Source organism: Synchiropus splendidus, chromosome 15, assembly GCF_027744825.2.
Source record: "Synchiropus splendidus isolate RoL2022-P1 chromosome 15, RoL_Sspl_1.0, whole genome shotgun sequence".
Classification (NCBI taxonomy): Eukaryota; Metazoa; Chordata; class Actinopteri; order Syngnathiformes; family Callionymidae; genus Synchiropus; species Synchiropus splendidus.
The window spans coordinates 9,673,708-9,698,276 of record NC_071348.1 but is presented as its reverse complement, the minus strand read 5'-3'; the positions used below and the strand labels follow the sequence as shown (position 1 = coordinate 9,698,276).

The window sequence follows — 24,569 nt, the reverse complement described above, 5'->3', positions numbered from 1 at the left end:
AGGAGCCAACCCAGGGTGACACCTCAGGGCTGGACTGGTCATCAACCTCCTGCCTTGTAAATCACACACTAGACGACGGCGACGCTTTCTTCAGCCGGAGGTGTGGACTCTTTAATTATACCATATATTTAATGGGTCTCTAATGGCATGCAAACCTTTCCCGCCTCACCGATTTCTTACTTTCCCAGAATAATAGTTCATTAGAAACCAACATTCCTTCCGGTCCACCTGGTTTTCATGAAACATTGTGAGTAGCTTGTTTTGCTTTCACCCAGTTGAACTGTTGTAGCTGTGTTTCAGCTGTGAGAACGTTTTGGATGCACCCCGAGAGAAAAGTTTGGTCCCCCACAGAGCTGGGAGTTGCCTCTCTACCTCCCGCTGTGCTCTCACACACACACACACACACCTGTGTGACACGTTGAATAATGGAACCACTGTATTTTCACGAAATATAAAAAATGATTTGCTCATTCAAGCATTCAGTCTGGAGTTCAGGTATAGGTTATATGCTTGCTTGAAAAGTTCTATTTCGGGGAGGTTATTAAAAGTACCAGCAGGGGTAATGGCTATAAGTGGTTCAGGCGAAAAATATTTCAAGGGTGAGAATGATGTTCCCTGCTGCTCCTAGTGCTGCTTCAGCAAAAAAATTGAAATCTAAACCAGCGTTATCAAATCTCTCCACTCTGGATTTTTAAAAAAAGTTTCCGTTTCAATGCCTAAAAGTTGTTGGTTGGGCACGGACCTAAGGGCGATTCAACACTCTTAATGTTTACCTAATGGTTGACTTCTCTGGAGAGGTAGGAAGCCTGCAGCTCAGTCTCCTTGAGTGAAGCTGGTGGCTGCAGCAGAGCACCCAGCGGTGATGGAGGAACTGCTGAGGCTGCTCGACAACAGCAGTCATTGAAGTGTCCAGTACTGCTAATTGGATACGCCAGTCATACTGATGTATTATTCCTTACTTGGATTCATATAACATGAATAATAGAAGTCATTTTGAAAATGAAAGCAGCTCTTAATAATGAAGGGCCAGGTCCATCTTTGGTGCTATCCAGCAGCTCAATAAATACATCGATAAAACCTCATCTTTGGATCTTGGATCCTGATTTGCTATTGCTAACCATGTAATGCAGTACATTTATTTTCATCAAAACGAAAAAAAAAAATCACATTCATTGAGGTGGCGCTTACAACAATGACTGGTTGGCTAACAATAATTCAGTGTTTTCTACAAATGTATGTTTCAATATGTTCAGTTCAAAAAAGCAAAACTGTTAAATGTATACGTTTTGCTGCTTTACTCCCATTTGGATCTTTTCAAATAGGACAATGTATTGCCATTGAACTCTCCAAATTGATTATTTGTGTAAGCTGTTCCCTTGAATGGTCTTGGTGTCAAACCCAGACAAAGTGTGCCCCATTGTGTCACATGTCACCCTTTGCCAGCTGTATTTCATTACTTAAGTCCAAACACAACCTTTTAAAGTCGATGACTTTTTGGCCTTTTCTCGTGTTCGTTCTTTTCTGTCCCTTAAAATGAATGTCTCATAGTTCCCAGACTGTTTAAATAAAACATATATCCAACTAAATAATCACCAACATACTTAAGTATATAGGTTTTCCCTTCACATTCAGGCTTTTTATCTTCCAGGGTTCTTTCTGTTGGTGTGGCGGACCCTTAAAACAGTCGCGAGGGATCAAGTGGTCCCTTGGGAAATTTAACTGCCCACCTCTGCTCTGTGTTATCTTGTCATTTTGCAGCCCACACCTGAAGTTCACCTGAAGTAAAGAGGTGAGATACCTAAGTTCACCTGTCAGTCAATGCTGCAAGATGATGTTGTCACGATCAACCCTCAGCTGAGGAACTGGATTCATCTCACACTTCGAAAGACAGACCCAAATGTTGGCTCTGGGGTTAGTTTCTTCTTTGGACAGGAAAGTCCGGTGTCTTCCACGTTTTGTCTTCGGTGGTGACGTTGTTGAACTTCCTTGTCAAGCTTGATATACGATATTTATTCATCATTAATCACCTCCTCTAAACTGCCAGCCGTTTTCAAATGCTAACAAGTGTCAGGTTAATGTGCAGTTGCAGCCTCATTGTCTTCCTTTCAACCCTTGAACCCGACGTTTAAATTCAAATCACTCAAGAAAAAGAAAGACACAATGATTCCTGTTAAGCCACACCCTTCAAGCGTCACCTGGTCGTCGCGACTTTAGTGAGATGCTTCTTGTCGGACCTGCTTGCATTGTGAAAGTCAGCCAGGAGCCGGTTCCGCTGGTTTGGCGACTGACTGCGAGCACACGTCCGCTTTCTTTTGTTTTTTTGGCCTGGTGAAAGAGAAAAACCTGTTGCAGGAACACTGTGTTGTCAGTGAACGTACAGTAGGAGTGTGGTCCATCTAGCTGGATGGAACTTCTTGTGCCCTCGGTTGGGCCAAAATATCAGTTTGATTTCATCAATGTATGAATTTGTTCAGTTATCTGTTGAAAGTATGGTAGATTTACCAGCAACTGAACAACCCACAGCCCATCCTGGAGGGTCTTTCCAGGTCACATGATTTCCCTCTGTTCCATTATGTGTTTAAGGTCTGAAGCACGCACCAGTGTTGCTATACAAAATTTTCAAAACATATCGGTCTCCCTGAGGGGAAGAGATGTGAGTCAGAGTTGCCCACTAAATAATAAGGGGCTGTTTGCAGGCCCTCATGTCATTTGTGTTCAATAATTATTAAGAAACAAACTTCAAATTCAGCGACGGAGGGGTGAGTCAGCAATCCTAATGCTTCAGTATCACCTTGTGATGACAGGACCGAGGCGGGACAGACATGCACATGTGTGCGTGTCAGTGACAGAGCTCTGTAATCTGTGGTGAATTTCGTGGAGAAATCCCCCTCATACGCAGCGAGACGTGCATTCCACACGACAAATGACATCACATGTCGCAGACGGTGAGTCAGAAGGCTTTTGGATGTGATGTTCATTCATAAACACGACACAGAAGTCACAAAATATACTGAACATAGGCCAAAAATCGAATTTATAAGGCACCTTTTGCGGTGGTTTCCAGTCTAGTAGCTGCTATTTATAATCTCATCTTGCTCGAGAACATCTCTGATGTTGACTTGCATCTGAGGTTTGTAATTTTTGGCGCATTTGAAGAAGGTTTGAAATTAATTTTGCACCAACTATGTTGCGGTTTTGCAGGCCTTTAAGGCCTTTTTATGCTCAACGTTACGGACGGATCCAGATACAGACGGACCCTTTTGTCAGTGCTCTGCGTTCATTTCCTCTGTAAGATTCCACCACTTACAGATACGGACCAAACGGAACAGTACCACTGGAAACCATGGGGGGCAGTGTTACTACTAGTAACAGTACACCGAGATACGAAGAAGACATAACAATGACGGAAATTCTCCGTCCGCCAGTCAGTCTCACCACTTCCGACAACGCTGCCTCCGTGTCCTCTTTTGTGGGGGAGATACATCGCGCCATGATGGTTTTGTTGTTGTCTTAAACCTTTCACTCTGGGCTGCTCCCCCTGCTGGATATATTGGTGAACAGCAATACCAACATAAAGAACGCATGGACGCATGTGATCAGTGATGATCATTTGAAACAGACTGTACGATACATAACAGAAGCATCAATGGGTCTGAAGTTTGTCACACTTGGTATCATCGAAACATGTTTAACTCACACCTAAAAGGCTCTCTCAGATCAGCAAAAATCAAATATATGTGACAGAAACCATGACTAATCCATCATGAATTTGGTGGTAAAAAACAAGCACACGGCAAGTTCCATAATGCACTGCAACAAATAAGGTGGTTTAAATCATACTTCAGTTTGCTGCTTGATATTTATGGTTCCTAAAGTAGTTATACATAAAACAAAAAATCGTTAAATAAAAAAAGAATAGTTAAATATTATTCTATAATTTAATCCATAATCCCTCTCAAAAACAATACAAAACAAAGGTGGTAAATGCACAGCATACAGGGCTAATGGCAACAATGTATTGACTAAACAGCTAACCGTAGTTGGGGACACGGCGTGTGTCAGCGCTAATCTACAGCTTAGCTTGCTCTTGTTTTTCTGCCTTAATGGTCAGCAGGTCTGCTTTACATCACTGGCGGTGTTGACATACATTGAACTGACTCTGCTGGCTGAATGTCACAGCACTTACGTCCTGATGTGCAGAGCTCTTTCATTTGACCGCCTCGCTGATCTGTCAGCGGCAGTCAGAGTCACACAACATCCTGTACCAACCATGCGTTACATAAATAGAACAAAATACAACTTGTTATTAGCTGCCTGTAATGATGATTATCATCGTCTCATCACGTTCAAACAGAACATCCCTCCATTCGGAGCCCATTCTGCAGTTGTTGAGCTGGTGGTCATAATGTTATGGCCGTTTGTTGTATTGCAAATGTGCTATGTTTTAACTCTGAAGTGTTGTAAATCGACCATATGTCTATAATTACTTTGTTTCTAGTGAAGGTTTTATATCATTTTATATTTTGAACTTCATGAACCTCATGTGGTTAAAAGAAACAAGGAAAAACAACAGGGGAATGTTATAGTTTAGTTTTAAAAATGTGATTTAGTGGGTGGTGCAAATATTCCAGCGCGCTCTATAGTGAACGAATTCTCATTTTGTCGCCTTCATCATGAATGTTTTATAATGCGGTGCAATACCGATGTTCCCTGTGACAGAAGGTTCATGGGCAGTTAATTTATTTGAGTCGATTAATAATTTTTTCAGCAATGAATTAATAAAAATGAATGCCTCAAATTTGTGCCCTATGTTATAAAATATGTAAGTTATAAATGCGCAGCATGGAGGAAAGAAGTTTGCCAGAAGTGCTATCCGAGGTCCTAGATAGATTTGTAAACAATGATGTTGGGTTTTATTTTAAGTTGTTTTCCAACCAAACTAGAACAAAAACAAATTTAAAAATACACATTTAAACAAAAACAGGCTTCATTTGAATTTAAAAAAAAAATATTGTGTACTTTTATACTGTAGTATTTACATTGATGACACACAAAACAACGAAAGGTGGTCACTAGTATAGAATTTCTGAAAGTCATGAAACGGTCTTCCTGACTTGATTTATTGTCCTGTGAGCAAGCAGACAACATCCAAGTCACAGTATAAAAACAAGTCCAGACACACCTTATCAGTCACCTTCAAAACTGACTGAAACTCTGACATCATCCTTGCATCAAAGGCGATTCTATTTTATAGTAGCAGCAAGGTGCTTTGTACTGCAGAGCTGGATGGAACTGGATCACTCTTGTGGCGGTTTTTTGAACGCGTATAGTCTGTTCGTGGTGTTGTATTATTTCGTGCCCTCACTTGCTTCACTGTCACCGCTGCCTCGATGTCACAACAACCTCCTCCTCCTCCTGCTGTCCTCTGACACCAGTGTGAGAACACCTCGCCCCTTTGATTCCCAGACGTCAACACGCCCAATCAACAGTCTCTTGCTCTTGATGTGAGAATTCAAATACAGTCCCCCCCCAAAAAAGGGAAAAAAAAATAACTGTCACTGTACATCGAAACTCAATATGGTCTCTTTTAAGATGGTTTTCGTTTATCCATTGCTCCAGCTTATCGTGGGATTAAGATGGGACTGGATAAGTCAAATCAGTTCTTGTCTGCAAAGGAAGAACTTTCTAAAACAGACAAGGATATTGTGCAACCTGGGGGCCTCACTTTGACTTAGGTGGCTCCTACGTAAATCAGGTGCAAGTATTATTATTATTATTGTTGTTGTTGTTGTTGTTGTGGAAAGACTAAACATTAAACTCATTCTACTAATAATAATAAAAAAATATCATAATATAAAATGTGAAAAATTCTGTCTCTACTGTATTAATAAAAACATGTTCTTCATCTTTCTTTGATAGAAACACAATTTATTATGTTGTTTTGCTTTGTCAATGCTCAACCTTTTCTCAGTCCCGAATTCTCAGTCAGTTGTCCGAATTGTAATGACATTTTTAGAACAGATGATTATATTTTGTTGCTCACTATCTGATGTGCAAATCGCTCCTTTATATTATGGTGCTCTTTCTGCAGTTTTTCAGGAGTGGCATGCAGTGTTTTGAATGACACAAGGAGGCGCTTGATTTACCCACCACGACAGCCAGTTGAGCAATAACCTTTTGTTTTTGATGTTTTTGCATGAATATTTTAAAACAATTGACTTTTTTGAACGCTGCATGAAACATGCTCCTGTTCCTGCCCTCTGTTATGACGGTCTTGTGCGTGAGGGAGGTGCAGGTGATTACATCAAACAGACAATTTTGTTTTACTGTTTACATGGAGACAGCTCCGGCGCCATGACTTCCCACTCTGGAATACTAGAATTTATCACATTTGGAGCGCTGTTGATGCTAGTGAATGAACGGCACATTCGACTCTTAGTATTGTTGGATTCAATCTTTTCACTCGCCGTGTGAACGTAGCCAGAGACCTGCTGCGCCATTATTGTGCTAGCAAGGCAATATTATTAATGCACTACGTATCTCCCAAAAAGTTTTATTTGAACCGCTAATAAGTACTCATAACAGCTCAAGTTTCTATTATCTGGACTCCTACAATAGAGAGTTTGTCACATTTGTCCATAACAGTCGAGCATGAAGAATTGTATTTTTATTTTATTTTATTTTATTGTTTTATGAAATGAGCATTGGCAGTTTATTCACCCAAGAAGTCATGCTGTAGTCACCGTCATGGAACATCAATTTTCATTTATTACTCATAAGGTTAGAAGTTTAAAACAGTATTTTAGCAACACAGTATGTTTCATAATCATGTGGGATTCTGTCTGAGAAGGTTCATGGCAGCTGTGGGCAAAGTCCCGTCCTTGTTCATGTGGCATTCATGAGGTTAAAACTATGAAAAGTAACATTTTTTCTATTATTCATTATTCACTTTATATTGGGGAAAAAACACCTTGCATATCATGATTATATCATAGCAATATGTTTCGCTTACTTAGATATTCACCAATGGAAAAGATCTTTTTTTTATCTCAATATATTAAAGAATATATGAAATGGCATTTAATCCAATACTATAGTTTAAGAATATTATTTGTTCCCAATTTTCAGAAATAATAATTCATTAAATAATAATTATGAATTTTAAAAAACAAGTTAAACAAATAAAATAGCATTTTTCCTTCCATCTTTAGCCTCCTCATATAAATCACAGCATATATTGCGGGTGTCCCCAGGTTTACTGTGTGTCCTGTCTTTACCACAGAGATATCAGCTGCTTTCACGGACCACTTTAATATGCAGTACTGTTTATAACCTCTCACTGATTTGATGAGTCATCATGTTTGAGTCTGAAGTGCTAATGAATGGCCAGGCAACCAGCCATCTCACGATCGTGTCGATAATCTGACTCCTGACTAACATCCCTGACGTCCCACAGACTCCTTTCATTGGGGTCGCAGCGACGGCGACTGATCTCCTCTGCTCTTTGTTGTGTGGTGATAATACAGTCGTTTAGTGGCGATCTGCAAGAGAATAGCAGGCAGATGTGTGTGTGTGTGTGTGTGTCCCGCAGAGAGAACAGTCTGCTGATAAGACTGAGAACCTCTGAGTGAGCAAGCCAGCGCTCAGGCTTTTGTCAGATTTAGTCACTGTCGTTTTCATCCAGGGAGCAAGTTCGGGCTCGGCTGGGTTTCACAATAGACAAAAGTGAGGCATACAGGAAATTATGATAGCAAGGCATTGATTTGCAAGTCAAATAACCTTTCATAACGGATATCATAGCGCAGGCCCGTTGAAGAATTACATATATAGCGCCACCTCTGACAGATAACTTTGAATATGTGCTCATAAATGACAGTTGAGAGTTCGCTTTTGTTGCAGGTTTGGGTTTCCCAACTAAGTGAGGCCATGTATAGTCTGTGAATGGTCGATGATATTTCAGTTGGTACAGGCCAAAGTGTCCATTGTTCATGACCAGTGCTGATCACTGTCACTCGTGGACAACTCTGAAGTCCTTATCTATAAGTGGATGACCTTTTCAAGATGAAGGCAGCAGAGGCTGCAGCTGAAATGCTTTCATTGCTGAACTCAATATTATAATTCCCATTCAAATGGTAGCCTTAAATACAGGCTGTGTATCGTGTGTGTTCAAGGCTGTTTGCACGGTGTGTGTGTGTGTGTGTTACACAACTTCATGAATGACTGAGGCGCGCTGAAGCTGTTGACAGTGGGCCATGCTGAGAATCGTTGTTGCCTGCAGGCAGTCACAGTCTGGGACGATTCTCACCGGATCTGCTCCACACCGAAACTGACAGTTTATGTTTGGATAGACATGATGACTTTGTTGTTTAACACTGCAAGTCACACACAAGTGTGCGTGATGCAGGAACTCCTGCTTTGAAGATGTGATGTATTTTGTTTGCACTGTTGACCAAATATTGCTTTACCGAAAGAAAATCATGCCAGGACACCCTTAATATTCACATTCAATATGGGTGACCTTGTATTTAGCAAAAGTTTCAGAGGAGTGGAGTGAAAATTGAACAGATTTCCAACTATAATTATGAATTTGTAATTATAAATGTAGTTACATTACATTTATTATGTTCTCTATTATCCAGTTATGATTATTACCCTCAAAAACATAAAATAAATTTGCGAATTGAGCTGACTGAAAATGATCTGCAAAAACAAATGAAATATACTGTATAGCAGATATATTCCTTTTGTCTGAAGAATCAGTTAAGGCATGGAGTAGAGCATGTTCTCTTTGATTTACAATGCTTTTGAGAACTTTGACTTCCACTGGATTCTGCTCCCATATTCCTCCACTTCTATTGCTTCCAACCAGGACTGGGACTTAAACATGTCAATTTCATTTCATAAGTAAAAATGATTGATGCCATTTTACTTTGAAATAAATAGCATTTAAACTATTTTCATGGGAGGCATTTTTCAGTGCAACAATACCAAGTGCACCTCATCATGTAATGTCATAACCAAAACATCCATCCAAATAAAGACAGCGCTGATGGACTGAAGAAGAAATTTTGTTCCAACCTGCTGTTTAAGCCAATTACCCCAAATTTTTGGAGCATAAATATTTACTCTTATTCCTGAGCCTATCTCATCTACTTAAAGCAAAAGTCGGAAAACCATGCGTGACCCCAGGTGATCCTCCTCTGTCATAGATCACCCTGCCTGCACTCTCTTCTTCGCCTCTCATGTTCTTTCTAGCTTACATCAGGTATCGGGAAAATGATCCCATTAAGTTCATGAATAGAAATGTCTGTTGGTTGAAGTAAACAATCTAAAGAGGTCCGCTCTTTCTCAAGCCCGCCTGCTAGTTTGGAGATCGGAGGTGTAGCAGGGAGAACCAATAGGCTTTTGTCCTCATGCAGGCAGACCAGTTGGTACACCTGCTGATTCCCAAGCCGCCGCTCCAAACTGTGTGACTACACTGAAACCCAGAGAGTGAAACTGGCCCTGAGCCAGAGGAAAAGCTGGTTGACAAACTCCTGACACACTCACTTAAACCAGAAGGAGAGCACACATGTGCACAGGACGGTGAGAAAAATCGATGACTAATAAAAAAAGAGAAGATCTGTGGGAACGCCAGACCTGTTCCAAGCTGTCGAGGTTGTTGCTCAATTAGTGACGACATGAAGCTTATGCTCTTGATTTAGAAGTGGAGAGGCATCTGTGTTCCATTTTGGAGTGAAAAACAAACAGAGGTGAAGAGCAATAAATTAGACCTGACGGTTGAGCATTTCAAAAGGAGTTTCATGGCAGGAGTTGACCTCAGTAGCTACCTTTCCAGATGTCAGAAACTATTTCACTGCTGACCCTCACCTTCACTCACACTCAAGGTTAAAACAGGATCAACCTCAGGACAAACCGTGATCATATTTCAAAGTTTTCTTTGACCATCTAACCTCTGAGGACTGACTGATCTTCTGATGTTTTGCTTGTTTTTCGGGAGTCCTGTTTTCTTGGTCTGTCAAATCTAAATCAGCAGGTAGGCAGTTGGTCCAGTCCCAGCAAAGAGGAAGAAAAACAAAAACAGAACCCTTGTAAAACCTGTCACAATCAAAACAAGCAAACGTTATGACTATCATTTTCATAAAGAGCATATTGTGAATTAGTAACCGTAGCAGTGAATGAGCACGAGGCATCAATCTGCCTCAGGCCAGACCTGGGACACACAAGGGAAATGATACTTCTACTGTATTTCATATGAAATACGTTGAGTTCTCCCCAGAAAAACAAGAGGATCTGCCAGATGCACCATATGTGCCACTGGGTGGGTGATTTTTAGCCATGCATTCTCATGATATTTTTGCTTTTCAAGACCATTGCTCTTGGTATTTAGGGGTAGTAGCTACCTAGAATATTGTCAAACATGCTATCTGAAGAAACCAGTCTATGTATGTGCAATGCATTTTATAAAATCAGTATTAAAGCAATTCATATTTACATTTACTCTGGTTTTATGCCCTCCTTATTCCAAATAGCAAGAAAGAATGAACAATAGCTCAGGTGATACATAACTACAGGTACCCATCTAATAATAATAATAATAATATAGTTTTTTATTTATTTTTAAGGTGCCCTAAGTCATTTTCTATCTCAGTTGTCCAGCAAACAATCTTCCCCTTCTTTGAAAACGATATTTTCTTTTGGCTAACTGAGAGACATGATCTCTCCTCGGGCCTTCTTCCAGTTGGTCATGTGAGGAACGTCCAGCTCAGTGAGGTGACTTGACCCGTGCGGACACCAACTGACTCTCGATGCTCTGCTGCAGTGGTGCTACTCTGAGCCTCTCCTGGATGAATAGGCTTCTCACTGGAAAATCATGTCAGTCATGTGCCATTGATGAGTATAAACAATCCTCCCTGCTGCAATGATAACCAAAGGTTGCGTTCATCTTTGTCTTGCTCAAAGGCATCCGCCCTTGACTCACCTTTACCATAGTTTACATTTGTACAGTGAAAATCATGTCCAAATTCCTAAATATATATAGTGAGTGATCGCAATATGTATATTATATATATTACAAAAAGTCCGTTTGGTGAAGGAAGTCAGAGAAAGTATGAAAAGAAAGTACCTTTTGAAAATATTTTTTCATGCTCCAAGGATCCTTGACCCCATCTAAATCAAGCTATCAGAGGAGCACTCAAAACAGGGTCACTAGTGCGTGTTGTTGGCGTCGTCACTCCAGCTTGGTGATAACAGACTTTAAAACAAACCCTTGACACGTGATGGAGGCACACAGTGACGACACGCAAACACAGCGCCGCTGCACTGTTGGTGCTCTGTGCCTCACCCACAGTGTGCAGTTTTTCAGCCCTCAGTGTGAACGTTTTAGCCACCTGAAACATTTCTTGTCTAGTTTTCTTAAAAAAAAACAACTTCACTCAAGTGGGGGTAAAAGCGGCTTTCTATTGTTGTGATAAACATTGTCACTTTGTGCTCTTTATCAGTGAGTTTGATTCAATCACTCTCCTTCTGAATGCGGCTTTCCCCTCAGTCCTTTGGAAATGACGTAGCTATTGGTCACAGCATGGCGCCGCCGGAGCCCATCAGCAGTCATGTGGATTACATTAGCATTGGCCGGCCCGAGGCAAGACCGGAGGGCAGGGTTTAATTATCATATGCTTGGGCCGAGAGGTCGGCCAGGAAAGCTACCTGCAGAGGTAATGGAGCTTATGCGGCGCCCCCCTCTGAGCGCACAGCTTCTTCTCACTTCTCCTTGCCAACTTTTCCCGGGATGTAAAGCGGCCTCTCTTGTCAGACGCTGGTGAAACTAAACTCTAAAAATACTCATCACGCAGAGGCTGCAGTTTGACTTCATTTATTTGCGTCGCATCACTCCAACATGTAAATAAGACACATAGGTTAGTGAAGATTTGCAGTATCAGGTAAGTGACGACATCAGTGGAGCTCCATCTAAAATCCATATTCCAAAAAACTGTTTGTAGCAAACAGAGTAGAAAATATTACAAACTTCCACAAGAAGTAGAGTTCATCTGGGGTCAGATCAGACCAGATTCATACGTGTAACACAAGGCATTAGTGTCAACACACTTTACTTTAAGTGTGATTTTGGCATTCATACAGAGGTGGCAGTCGGTGGGAGTGTATTGGAGCATAGAAACAAAGGGAGAGGAGAGTCGGCTGGTGGAAGTCCAGACTCCTGCAGTGCTGATTTCACAGAGGCAGATTGATGAGCCACTGAAAACAATGAGTTAAAGGCTAAAGGCTGCTGCTCTCCGATGACCTCCCACCTCAAACAAGAGGATTAATAAACAAGTTCCTCCACAAACACATTCGTTCTCAGGCAGGAAACATGGTGCTGATGAATCACTCCTGCATCCATGGAGCGCTCAACATGTCACTGAGATGTTGCATTGAAAGCAAGAGCGGAGAGGTTTTGAAACTCCAGGGAGAAGGTGACCCCCACTTCTGAAACCTGAACTTGCACCTGATGAGTATAAATAAACGTGTGAAGCTGAGAACTGAAAGGAGAAGCAGCTAACGCCTGTTTGCTCTCCCTGTTGCTCCCTTGTAAAAGGATTTGCTGCAGACAGAAGCATGCAAATTCATATCATTTACATGGAATCTGCTCAGCAACTGAACCTGATGGGTCCTCCGAATGCATCATAAGACATTAGCTTAAAGTGCCTCCTTGTTTTTCATTGAAGGAGAGGAGGCCACACTGCCATTTGACCTCAGGTGGGAGATGTGAGATGAAGTGTAGACATGGAAATAAATTAAAGTTTGTCCACAACCCACAGGGTTGACCGTCTGAGCTCAGACAAAGCAGAAAAACTTCTTCCAGCTGCTCCTTGAAAAAGCTTTGGTCAGCCTGTCCGACGACCTCCTCTTCTTGCACTTGCGTTCTTTGCTCTTTATGGCTGCAAAAATGGCGGCGTCAAACGCCTCCTTCAAGTTCTTCTGGGTGAGGGACGAACACTCGATGTAGTCTGTCGCGCGGATCTTCTCCGCCATGCTCTGCGCTCGAGAGCTCAGCACCGGCTTGACGTTGGAGCGGTCGAGGTTGATGAGGACGTTGACGTCCAGTAAGAGGTCTGACTGCGTCCCCACCAGAATTATTGGAGCGTTCGGGTTGTGTGCTCGGATCTCAGGGACCCACTTCTTGGTGATGTTGTGGAAGGAGTCGGGGTTGACCATGCTGAAGCAGAGGAGGAAGACGTCCATGTGGGAGTAAGACAGGGAGCGGAACTCATCAAACTCTTCCTGAGGGGAAGACAAGCAGAGAATTGTCAAGTAATGTCCAAGTTTGAGCAAGATGTTAATGTCCAGAAACTCATTTATCATGGTGATAATAACTGGAATTTACACAGGTTTAAAACTGGGTGCTAACTCCAACACAAATAAACAGAGAACAGCAGTAAACAAGAGCAAACTCGGAGTCTCACCTGACCAGCTGTGTCCAGAAGCTGAACTTTGACTGGTGTCCCCTCAACCTGGACCTGACCTGTTGGAAAACAAGAAGTTATTTTTGCTGTTCATTTATATTGATCAAAATCATTATATTATTGTAAAGTCTGCAACAACAGTATTAACGTTGCCATCTTAAGTCGTATTGTAATTTATGTTCTGGTACTTTCAAAACACACTGCTAAGCTTACATGGCTACTATGTATTTATGAATATTAATATAAAATACAATATATCGTTTCATCTAATAAACATCGCAAAAAAAAAAAAACTCTGAAGAATTTGACGTAAAATATAAATAACCAATATAAACTTTATGAGTTATAACCGATTAGACAACTTTGAGTGACACAAGCTAAACATGTTCGACAAATACAAACTCATGACTCACCGGAAAAGACGTCGAAACCGGTCTGCTGGTACTCGGCCGGGTATCCATTGGAGGTGTAGCTCACGATCATACTCGTCTTCCCGACGGCTCCGTCCCCGACCAGCATGCAGCTGATGACCCCGGGCTCAAGCTCCTCGTCCCGGGTCAGTCCGTAGGCGGATGGGACGCGGGACTCGTGGGAGAAGTATTCCATGTGAGGAGGCATGTCGGGCCGCTCATGAATCGTCTGAACCCTCCGCTGTCAGTGCTGGATCAGAGAAGACGACCATCGAGATCTCCGTCCTGTCGCTCAACTGATGACTGAGCAGGCTGGCTCTGCTTTTGGGACTAGTTTTTTGATCTCCAACAGGTTGTTATTTGCATAGCCACGCCCCCTGTGGGGACAGGCTCATGTTACAAGTGTCGACAATACGTTCAATTTATGAAGAAATGGAGCTTCACGAATAATTCAGTTGAACTGATTTGTTGAAATAAAACGGGATGCAGAATATTTAACTGCTTCCTCGTCTCTCAAACCTACAAACCTCATGTCCTCCTTCACCACTGTAATATTCTGGTTTTGAATAGTAATAATATGCTGTGCCACTTTTATTATGTAACGTTTGTAGGTCGTGCTTAATTTTAATGTGTGCAAATATTACACTGAAATGCTATTCAGTATTACTGCTTGACACAGTTTTTCCCCTTCTGTTTACTGCAAACAATAAACTTTTTCATAATTGCTGTAATGGTTTTGTTTGGAGATATTAGTTTAATTCAAATTATATGACATTCTGCAGGATTGAAATCATTTTCCGTTTTTTTTTACCCGCTTATTAATGTTTGAGTTACATTTAATATGACAAAAGTATATTACATAGATCACACAAATCATTTGGTTCTAAAATAACAAATAATGAAACTAAGAGATCTAATAGAAAGACAAACAGTGTTAGTCATATTGTCAAACAAAGATGGATAATGACCAGAGAATCTAGAATTTGACTTTGCATCAGAGGAAGGAATTGAAAACTGGAAAAACACTCAGAGAGTGCCCTTATTGTGATTTCCACAATTGTCTATCCGTGTAATTAAACATAACTTTGAGTGTTTGATCCCATTAATAGTGAAATTCAAATGAACTCGAAGTTGCATCTCACTTAGCATAGAAAGTCAGTCTACCGGATCCAGAATGAATTCTGGAACAACACCAAAATTCAATGATCTGTTCCTTCTCCCAGATCAATTCACAAAAATGTTATTTAGATCTGTTCAGAATTAAATTTTGTTGAAAGCTGCTGATCCTCATCACATTTGTTTTCACCCAGAACTGCTGAATGTTTTGAATAACGTCTTTATCAACCACCTGTATCATACATAAACATTAGTTTTAGTTGACTGAGCTTAGCTTGGATCGTGTATTTGAGCTTCAACTCAACTAAGCTTTGATGGCTTGTGCAATGTTTTTAAGGATCGGTCTATAATTTTGCATCATCGGACCAACATCGCCACCTGGTGGGTATTCTGAACGGCACACCAGAGGTTGTCGTCATCGTCACATGATCCAGTCACCTGACTCAACTGGTCCACCCTGTGTTGTTCTTTCGCAGTCCTGAACAACACAATGAAAAGTCAAATCTTAAACCCTGTATTTTAATGACATTGATCGAAATTCAATGACTAGCGACGAGAGTGAGAGTGCGGGTTTGCTTTATACGAGAAATCATCGTTGTTCAGCGACGAAGGCACTTCAAATGCTAACTTGCTAACTAGCTTGCTCATTGCTTTGACGTTTTAGCCTCAATTTCTTACATTGTGTGCGGTGAAATTTACGATGGCTTCGATTTTAGACGAGTATGAAAACTCCCAAAACACACGGCAAGGTGTGCCACAACACAACCGCCTTCCAAACACGAATATCGGGATAACACATTCAGGTAAATCGGATGGTAGTACTTCTTGTTTTACTAGTAAGTCGCCGCAACGTGCGTACCCTTCCCTCTTTTCTCAGGCTTTGTTAATGTTCGACTTGAGGAAGAGAAACCGATTTTCAACAAGCAGAGGATCGATTTCACACCACCGGAGAAGATCAACCATCTGACTGTTTGCAACAATCAGCTGTGCATGAGTTTAGGGAGAGACACTTTGCTGAGGTAAACTCCACGATCGCCTGGAGGTCGTCAGCTGTCTCTTAAACACTTCAACGGGCTGATGTTTATTGTGCTTTAACAAGTGGTTTTACACGATTAGACCTTGTTCTACTCTGTTTAGGATTGACCTGGCCAAGTCTGACCAACCCAATCAGATTGAATTTGGAAGGAGGGATGACTCGAAAGTACATAAATTGTTTCTTGATCCGACAGGTGAGAAAGCAGTAGCATAACACGTTTATTCTATTATGTATTGTCATTGATCTGTCAAACATGTCCTCCAAACTATTTGATGTCCATATCATGTTCGTCCTCCGCATGTTGCTCCCGCAGGCTCCCATCTGCTCATAAGCATGAGCACTAGTGAGTGCCTGTACCTGAACAGGAACACACAAAAAGCCCGCAATCTGTCTCGCTGGAGAGGCCACCTTGTTGAGAGTGTGGGCTGGAACAAGCAGTTGGGCAATGAGAGCAACACCGGTCCCATTTTGGTCGGCACCAGCCAGGGCATCATCTTTGAGGCGGAGATTTCTTCGACCGAGGGAAGTCTTTTCAGCACCAACCCAGACCAGTACTTCAGACAGGTCAGCGCACTCTTTGAGTGAAATGTTTTTTGCTTACCAAAAGTTTATATCTTCAAATCTTTCCTTTCAATTCCTGAACATCTACATTTTAAAATTCCTCTGTCAACAACAAGGCTTTAACCATCCTTAATTCAAAAAGCTGTTCATCTCAAACAGACCTAAGGTCATGTGTGTGCAAAACCTCAAGTTACAAATTGTCTTTTCCTATGACTGCAGGTTCACTCGCTTGAGGAAGATGGGAAACCAGCGCCGGTCTGCTGCATTGAAGTGGAACGTGGTCTGGAGAACAAATACTTCATCATAGCCACAACTAGGAAGCGTCTGTTCCAGTTTGTTGGAAAGCTGGCCGAGGGGTCGGAGCAGCAAGGCTTCAGCTCCATCTTCAGCCAGAACCAGGATCTGCTGCCCAGTTTCCAGGAGTTCCCGGTCAACATGGGCTACAGCGAAATCACGTTCTACACGTCAAAGTTGCGAACCCGCCCAAAAGCCTTTGCCTGGATGATGGGGAACGGTGTCCTCTATGGGCAGCTGGACTGTGTCAGGCCTGACTCCCTGCTGAGTGACGTGCAGGTGAGTGCGTCTGTGGTTTCATGTACAATGTAATAGGTATTGGACAGGGTAAAACACATAATAATAATATCTTCAAAGTACATTTATAAAGACCGTGGAAAGACTATCATCTGCTACAATATCTACTGCTTAATCTGGCCACATAAATATTATTGAAATATTTGTGCCTGAGAACATTTTGTTTCTTATTTTTGTTCGGCTACATGTTATCTTGTTTCACCTTTTGCCATTTTCATTTTTTTTATTAAGTATGTACTGTAACAACTCATTTCAGTGTTGAAATTGAGACATAAAATGGATCATATTTCCTATTTCCACCCTCTTTCTCACATCTAAACAGGTGTGGGAGTACACCCCCGACATTGACCTGAGCGTTAACAAGCCCATCTCCATCGTATTGACGCAGTTCCACTTCCTGCTCCTGCTTCACGACAGAGTCAAGGCCATCTGCACCCTGAATGGTCAGGTGGTCCACGAGGATGTGTTCCCTGATAAGTTTGGCTCCCTGAAGAGGATGATCAAGGACCCTGCCGGTGGTTTAGTCTGGATCTACACTGAGCGCGCCGTCTTTCGGTACCACATCCAACGGGAATCCCGGGATGTTTGGCAGATGTACATGAGCATGAACAAGTTCGACTTAGCCAAGGAGTACTGTCGAGACCGACCAGAGTGTATGGACACTGTTCTAGCTAAAGAGGCTGAGCACTGCTTCCAGAACAAGCGGTACCTCGATAGCGCCAAGTGCTACGCCCTGACGCAGAATTACTTCGAGGAGATAGCGCTGAAGTTCATTGAAGCGAAGCAGGAGGACGCTTTAATGGAGTTCTTGCAGAAGAAGTTAAGCAATCTGAAGTCGAGTGAGCGAACCCAGATCACACTACTGGTCACCTGGCTAGCTGAGCTGTACCTGAACAGGCTTGGTCAGATGGAGAGCGACTGCGACACTGACCTTTTCCAGGAGACCCGTGAGAAATTCCGTAGCTTCCTCAACAACTCCAAGCACAAAGACTGCTTGTTTAACAACCGCAGCACCATCTATGACCTGCTGGCCAGTCATGGGAACGTGGACGACATGGTCTACTTCTCTGTGGTCATGCAGGACTACGAGCGCGTGATATCACACTACTGCCAGCATGACGACTACAGCGCAGCTCTGGACGTGCTCTCCAACCATTGCGATGAAAAACTCTTCTACAAGTTCTCGCCTGTGCTAATGCAGCACATCCCGAAAAAAGTGGTCGATGCCTGGATCCAGATGGGCAAGCGTTTGGACCCAAAGAAGCTCATCCCTGCGCTGATGAACTACAGCCAGATGGGCAGCACACAGCAGATCAATGAAACTATCCGCTACATGGAGTTCTGTGTGTACGAGCTGAACGTCACTGAAGAAGCCATCCATAACTACCTGCTGTCGCTCTATGCCAAGTACAAGGCTGACTCCCTGCTGTGGTATCTGGAGCAGGCGGGCACCCGCACGTCAGACATCCACTACGATCTGAAGTACGCGCTCAGGCTCTGTGCAGAACATGGCTACCTCAGAGCTTGCGTGTTGGTCTACAGAATAATGGAGTTGTATGAGGAAGCAGTGGATTTGGCTTTGCAAGTAAGTGGCAGGTGGAGGGGATGGAAAAAGATGGCGTCCTCTGTCAAAGCACTTCTCCTGATTTGATCTAGTTTTTGTGTGGCTGCAGTGAAGTCATCTAATACAATCATTACATAGAAGTACTGAAGGTTTGATGAGGTTTCATGAAACAGTGTCCTGGTTTTCAGGGGCCACCAGATGGTGCTGGCTGCTGTAAAATGTTTGGATTCAATGCAACCTCACATCATTTCTAAACCAAGAGCACCATCTAGTGGCCACTGAAAATGACGCCATCAACCCTGCAATACTGTTTCATGACACCTTATCCACCTATCACTATATACTAGTGTACAGAATTTAAAATGTCTGTAATACATACTATAAATTATTTCATTATTATTATTTTTATGGCTTATCGCAACAGATAACAAATTTAACGGTGTTCCGACTGTGATCGTGTTATATAGCTGTGATTTTGTGGATTTGTTTACTCCATAGGTCGATGTTGACCTTGCCAAGTCTTGTGCTGACCTTCCTGACGATGACGAGGAGCTGAGAAAGAAACTGTGGCTGAAGATCGCCCGGCACGTTGTGCAGGAGGAGAAGGATGTGAAAAAAGCCATGAACTGTTTGTCCAGTTGTGATCTGCTCAAGATTGAAGACATCCTGCCATTCTTTCCAGACTTTGTTACCATTGACCATTTCAAGGTCAGCAGCTTCAATCCAAATTCTAGACAGGGTCAATGGCTGGTATTAACTTGACTTATCTCTGCGCAGGAAGCCATATGTGGCTCCTTAGAGGAGTACAACAAGCATATTGAAGAGCTGAAGCAAGAAATGGAGGAAGCCACTGAGAGCGCCAAACGGATCCGGGAAGACATCCAGGAAATGAGGAACAAGTACGGAGTGGTGGATTCGCAGGAAAAATGTGCTGCTTGCGACTTCCCATTGCTGAACAGGCCCTTCTATCTCTTCCTGTGTGGACACACATTCCATTATGATTGCCTGTTGCAGGTAAGTCGTGCAGTGTCGACATGACGTATTGAATAGACGGATTACTCTCCTTCTCCCCACTCTCTAGGAGGTCACCCCTCACCTGTCTAGCTATAAGCAGAATCGCCTGGATGAGCTGCAGAAGAAACTGGCAGCAACCACACAATCCTCCAAGACTCGCCATCGCCCCACGCTCAAGGAGGAAGGAGACACAGCTAGTCTTGGAAAGGGCAGCACTGGGAGCCGCGAGCAGATCAAGTCTGACATTGATGATATTATTGCATCTGAATGTGTGTACTGTGGCGAACTGATGATCAAGACCATTGACAAGCCTTTCATTGACCCGCTGAAATATGAAGATGAACGGTCCAGTTGGCTTTAACCGAGTTAGCTACTGTCTGAAAAAAATCACTGTGCACAGTTCAAGAGGACAATAAGAAGACAAAAGAGCTGGAAATGTTTGTGTGACGCATCATCGCGATGCCGGTATGTGCCTGAGCTGCTTGGAAAATAATAGATCATGAAAACTAACCCGCACTTAAACAGTTTCTGTGCCTGCCACACCTTCATATACATGAAAGATAAACATGTGAAGTAACTTTTGCCGCCATCCTACAGCTAATACGGTCAATTTCCTATTAAAGAAGGTAGAAATGTATTATACATTTTGAATTGCTGTTTGTCAAGAAAGTGATTCAATGTCAACAGTTTCATTAAATAAACTGGTTATTGTTCATTCAACGATGTGTGGAATAAATCGATATAAGCCATGGAAATAATTCAAACAGTGGATGGAGTTATTTGTCTAGGTTCCCCAAATGCATCACCACAAGTCAAGCGAAGGTCCTCCCGTGACGTAACACGTAGCTCGGCAAACTTCGTACTGACTAGACCCGCTTAATCAACCTCGGTTGCAGTTCGATACGTGGCTACTGAAAGTACCGAATCAATGGTTTTTAATCTGAGTCGATAATAGTTAATCATGTTTTAATCTTTCGAGTGTTTATTGTGTTTGAACATCGCCGCATTGTCACCAGACAGATGAAAGAGGGAGCGATCAGCTATCTGGGATGGATTAAAGCGCCTGCTTCTTGCTGTACCCTCGCCATGGCGTCGTGTCTTTGCTCTCTCAGTAACAGAAAGTGGCCGCCTCTCTGCTGCTGCTGCCGACTCAAAGCTCACACACTCGCTCGGCGCCGTTCACCGCCATTTTGGAGTCAGAGAACCGAGAGTCGGCAGCAGCTACCAGAGAGACGGAAAAGGGGGAACGGGGCCGAGGTGAGAGACTCCGTGTTGGATGTTATGGCGAAGGAGCAATGGGGGAAGATGGCCGGGAGGGAGAAAGAATTTAAACATGGGGAGCATTGGCTCAGCAGCCCGACCGTGCCAGCTGCAAGGACGCAAGATAGTCCGGGCGGGCCGCGGGCCCTGTTTCCACGCGATAAGCCGAACGATATACATGGATGTAACTAATCGAAATTGATAGTTAGGGTGCCATAGAGTGGCCTTAAAGAGACAGGGCCTAATACAAATAAGTCATATTAACGAATGCTTTGCAAAGTACTTTAAAGCAAGGGGTTAGTCCCGAGAAAGCAACTCCCCAGTCAGATGAGTCACAGAAGCTCGAGCGGCGTTAAATGGAACGTTCAAAGTTGGTAAATTCAACGCACCAAGTTTTGCGTGTGTACAAGCACATTGACCCTTTACGATCATCGATTGGAGGCAGCTCACGCTCCGTTTACTCAGCGAGGATGCTAACGGTTGTTAGCCTTAAAGCTACATGCAGTGCACTGCCCAAGGTTAGTTAGCAAGTGCTAACGTTAGCGTGCGTTTGTGAATCTGCAACAAAAGGAATTCTTCATGATAACGGCGAATAATACACTATAATGTCTCGCATTACTGTTGAGAATATCGCCAGTTACTTATTTCGGAGTCACCGATGGATGTAATTGCTGGTAATAACACGAGCTCAATGTTTCAAGATGTAAAACCATTTACTGTGTAGGTCTTACGGGTTGTGCCATGAAATCCGGAAATTAAAATTATACACATTTTCGCATATTTAAAAAGGTTTTCATAAGCACAAATATTCACAAGCCCCCCTTGAAACCAACTTTCACCCTGTTACAACTGTTGGAATCCACTTTTCAAGATTGCACACCCTGGAAAAAATGACAAACGTTGTTACAAAAACCCAACAGTAAAAGTCAGATTCACACAGTTATAATACAGTGGCATGGGATTGAAAAGTAAATTGAATATTTTTGGTTCTAATATGGTTTCTTAGTGCTGCAAGAAACTCAAGAATGTTCATGAGATAAGATAAAATATGAATCCTGCAAGGGGAAATTTACAGCAGCAAAAAGTACACAGAAGAAGAGAAATACAAATAGCAAAGAACACGCTTAAGTAATGCACACACACAAAAAACATCACAATTTACAACTTACAAGTTGTAAATTGTGTATGGAGTTGGTGTGGTTTAATTGAGGAAATACGAGGAGCAGCAACAATCCCCACATTTAAGATTCTTATTGAAGATGCAAGCAATTCAAATTCAGTTCTGAGATTTGTTTTTGCTGTACTGGATATACTCAGTCTTTGGTGAACACTTACAGTGACTGAACTTGAAATGTATGGCGTGAAAACCACTTATATGTGCATACTGTGATGTTTTTATTAAAGGAGTTGAGTTACACAAGTACATTTGTTTTCAGAATTTATTTTTAAAAGCCCAACACTGGTGTGGTGTTCCCACCTGTGCTGAACCAAAATATTTGTCTCCCAGCAAATTCATATGGAAATATTGACTTCTGCAGCTGACAACCACTACACTGAGGACACAAATTTAATGGCTAGCAAGATAAACATGAGATATGATGAAACATATATACTTGGGTGTCCCTAACACAGTTTAAGACACAGAAAATGCACATTGTTTCATCACACTAGTAGTGAGATCACTGGAAAAATTCTGCCTTTTCTTTATTGTTATTGTTGACTTCAATATTTTAAAAAGTAAAGCCTCAAAACATTGTTACAAATGTGATATAGATGTCCAGAACAGCTAAAAAATTGAATAATTTTGATAAAAATGCTCCTATCATACTTTATTTTACTCCAGAAAGTACCTGCTCCTGACTGAGGTTTTGTTTTTTTCTTTTTGAAGGTCTTGGGGTGTAGTGTTTTATGAGCCTTGGAACAAGGAACAATGGCAAGTTGTTTTGAAAAGGTGGGTGTATTGAAAAAAATAAAAATCAATATTTCTGTACTTTCTTCTTGAGAGTGGCATCACATGGATAAAAGGCATCTTTACTTTGTTTATCATAAGTTTATTATTTAAGTGAAAAAATGTGTAAATTATGAATTGCATTTTTAAAGTGGTGTTAAATGGATCTTATGTTTCATTTTGGTACATTTACTGCTTACTGTTTCTGTACAGTGAAAGCACCTGCCCGCTGGGGTAGAGGTTTTAGACCCATATGGCGTCAGGACAGAGTGGTCGCCTGGAGGTTGGCACCTCAGGGAGCTCGTGTCTGGCCAAACCCCTGTACCTCCAGCGCTTGGAGCGATCTCTGAGGCTCGACACCTTCCTGCGACAAACGGCCTCCCTCTTCAACAGAGATATAACCAGGTACATTTGTTGGGTTGTGAGACGATCATCCTGCATGGTGGTGACTGAAATTAAAGCAGTGGTTGGTAGTAGTTCTTATTATTGTGTTGATCAATCACGGCCTCCACTTGAAGAGAGCTGATAGCATGCACGTTCTTCTACTCCAGTGATGAAAGCGATGACAGTGATGGTGGTTTAGGATCGGGGCTGTCGCTGGATGCGACTCAGCGTTCGACTTTACAAGTTAAAGGTGAACCGTGTGAGTCAGAGGATGGGCTGACGGAGAGCAAGCCCCTCAATGGCGTGCTCCTGCAGGATAAAGGTAAGCCGTGTGAAATTCTGTGTCTGCTTTTAAACTGAAGCTCTCCATAAAAAAATTCTTGGTGGATTATCTTGATCAAACAGAAAATAAATTACCATCTTGATCTATCAGTTTATTATTCAGTTCAAGCTGGAGTAATCTCTCATTGTGTCATGTTCATTTTCATAAAGCGTCACATGAGATACTGTTGCGGTATTGAGGGCCAGGCTGACGGTAAATTATAAACAAAATGTTGACTTGAAATGTAAAGAGAAAATAAACATTTTATGTTGTTACTTGGGGTTTAACTGAACCACGAAAAGTTGAACCATTTCAATAATGAATTTATTAATTCACGTTAGATATTTGATTGCATGACAGAAAACATTTCGTTTTTAGATATATGAGATATTTACATTGCCAGCTGAGGCTGAAATACTGAGGTCTTAAAATAATGATGGGGGGGTTACAAAGGAGTTTTGAGTAATTGCAAATATATTTTGCAATATTTCAGCTGAGAAAATGAGTTTTTCGAGCAATATTTATCTTTAAATACTGAAAATATTTTGAGGATGACGTAATCTTTGTGTCAGTGTGTAACCTGTGCTGTTTCATCCCATCAGAGCAAAAGCCAGACAAAACTGGCCTTTACAATTTCTCCAAGCTGAAGAAGAACCGGAAGTGGCTGAAGGTAAAGAACACACTCTTGTGTCTTATTTGCTACAGTATGTGACGTGCCTGTCCTCCACAGAGCATCCTGTTAAGTGACAACACAACAGACTCGGACACAGACTCCGATGACTCTGACTTCAGCCTGTCTCGGGAGGAACTGCATGACATGCTGAGACTCCACCGTTACACCAGGCAGCATCAGGGCAAGTTCCACACGGACCGTGAGGTACTGATGCACTTTTGATTCTGGAA

At 42.1% G+C, this 24,569-nt stretch overlaps 3 protein-coding genes across 7 annotated transcripts in view; 2 read left to right on the top strand and 1 right to left on the bottom strand.

Annotated features, from left to right (window-relative positions):
- Positions 1-11,870: 11,870 nt before the first annotated feature.
- Positions 11,871-14,173, bottom strand: rhov (ras homolog family member V). The gene is made up of 3 exons (XM_053887645.1): positions 13,874-14,173; positions 13,461-13,519; positions 11,871-13,278 (listed from the first exon to the last, which is right to left on the bottom strand). Exons 1-3 carry the CDS (start codon positions 14,076-14,078, stop codon positions 12,832-12,834), a joined length of 711 nt encoding a protein of 236 aa, XP_053743620.1. The 5' UTR covers positions 14,079-14,173; the 3' UTR covers positions 11,871-12,831.
- A 1,254-nt stretch (positions 14,174-15,427) lies between these two features.
- On the top strand, positions 15,428-20,498 carry vps18 (VPS18 core subunit of CORVET and HOPS complexes). Its single transcript, XM_053887787.1, has 9 exons — positions 15,428-15,789; positions 15,864-16,005; positions 16,124-16,215; positions 16,336-16,586; positions 16,803-17,156; positions 17,497-18,759; positions 19,237-19,446; positions 19,516-19,752; positions 19,820-20,498. Exons 1-9 carry the CDS (start codon positions 15,687-15,689, stop codon positions 20,111-20,113), a joined length of 2,946 nt encoding a protein of 981 aa, XP_053743762.1. The 5' UTR covers positions 15,428-15,686; the 3' UTR covers positions 20,114-20,498.
- A 354-nt stretch (positions 20,499-20,852) lies between these two features.
- Positions 20,853-24,569, top strand: part of ino80 (INO80 complex ATPase subunit) — a 28,080-nt gene continuing 24,363 nt past the window's right edge. For 3 of the 5 annotated variants that reach the window (XM_053887699.1, XM_053887698.1, XM_053887695.1), the window contains exons 1-6: positions 20,853-21,009; positions 22,901-22,963; positions 23,174-23,365; positions 23,512-23,666; positions 24,269-24,336; positions 24,397-24,543. In XM_053887699.1, coding sequence (XP_053743674.1) covers positions 23,214-23,365; positions 23,512-23,666; positions 24,269-24,336; positions 24,397-24,543 — 522 coding nt within the window. In that variant the 5' untranslated portion in view covers positions 20,853-21,009; positions 22,901-22,963; positions 23,174-23,213. The other 2 variants (XM_053887697.1, XM_053887696.1) reach the window with 2 other exon arrangements.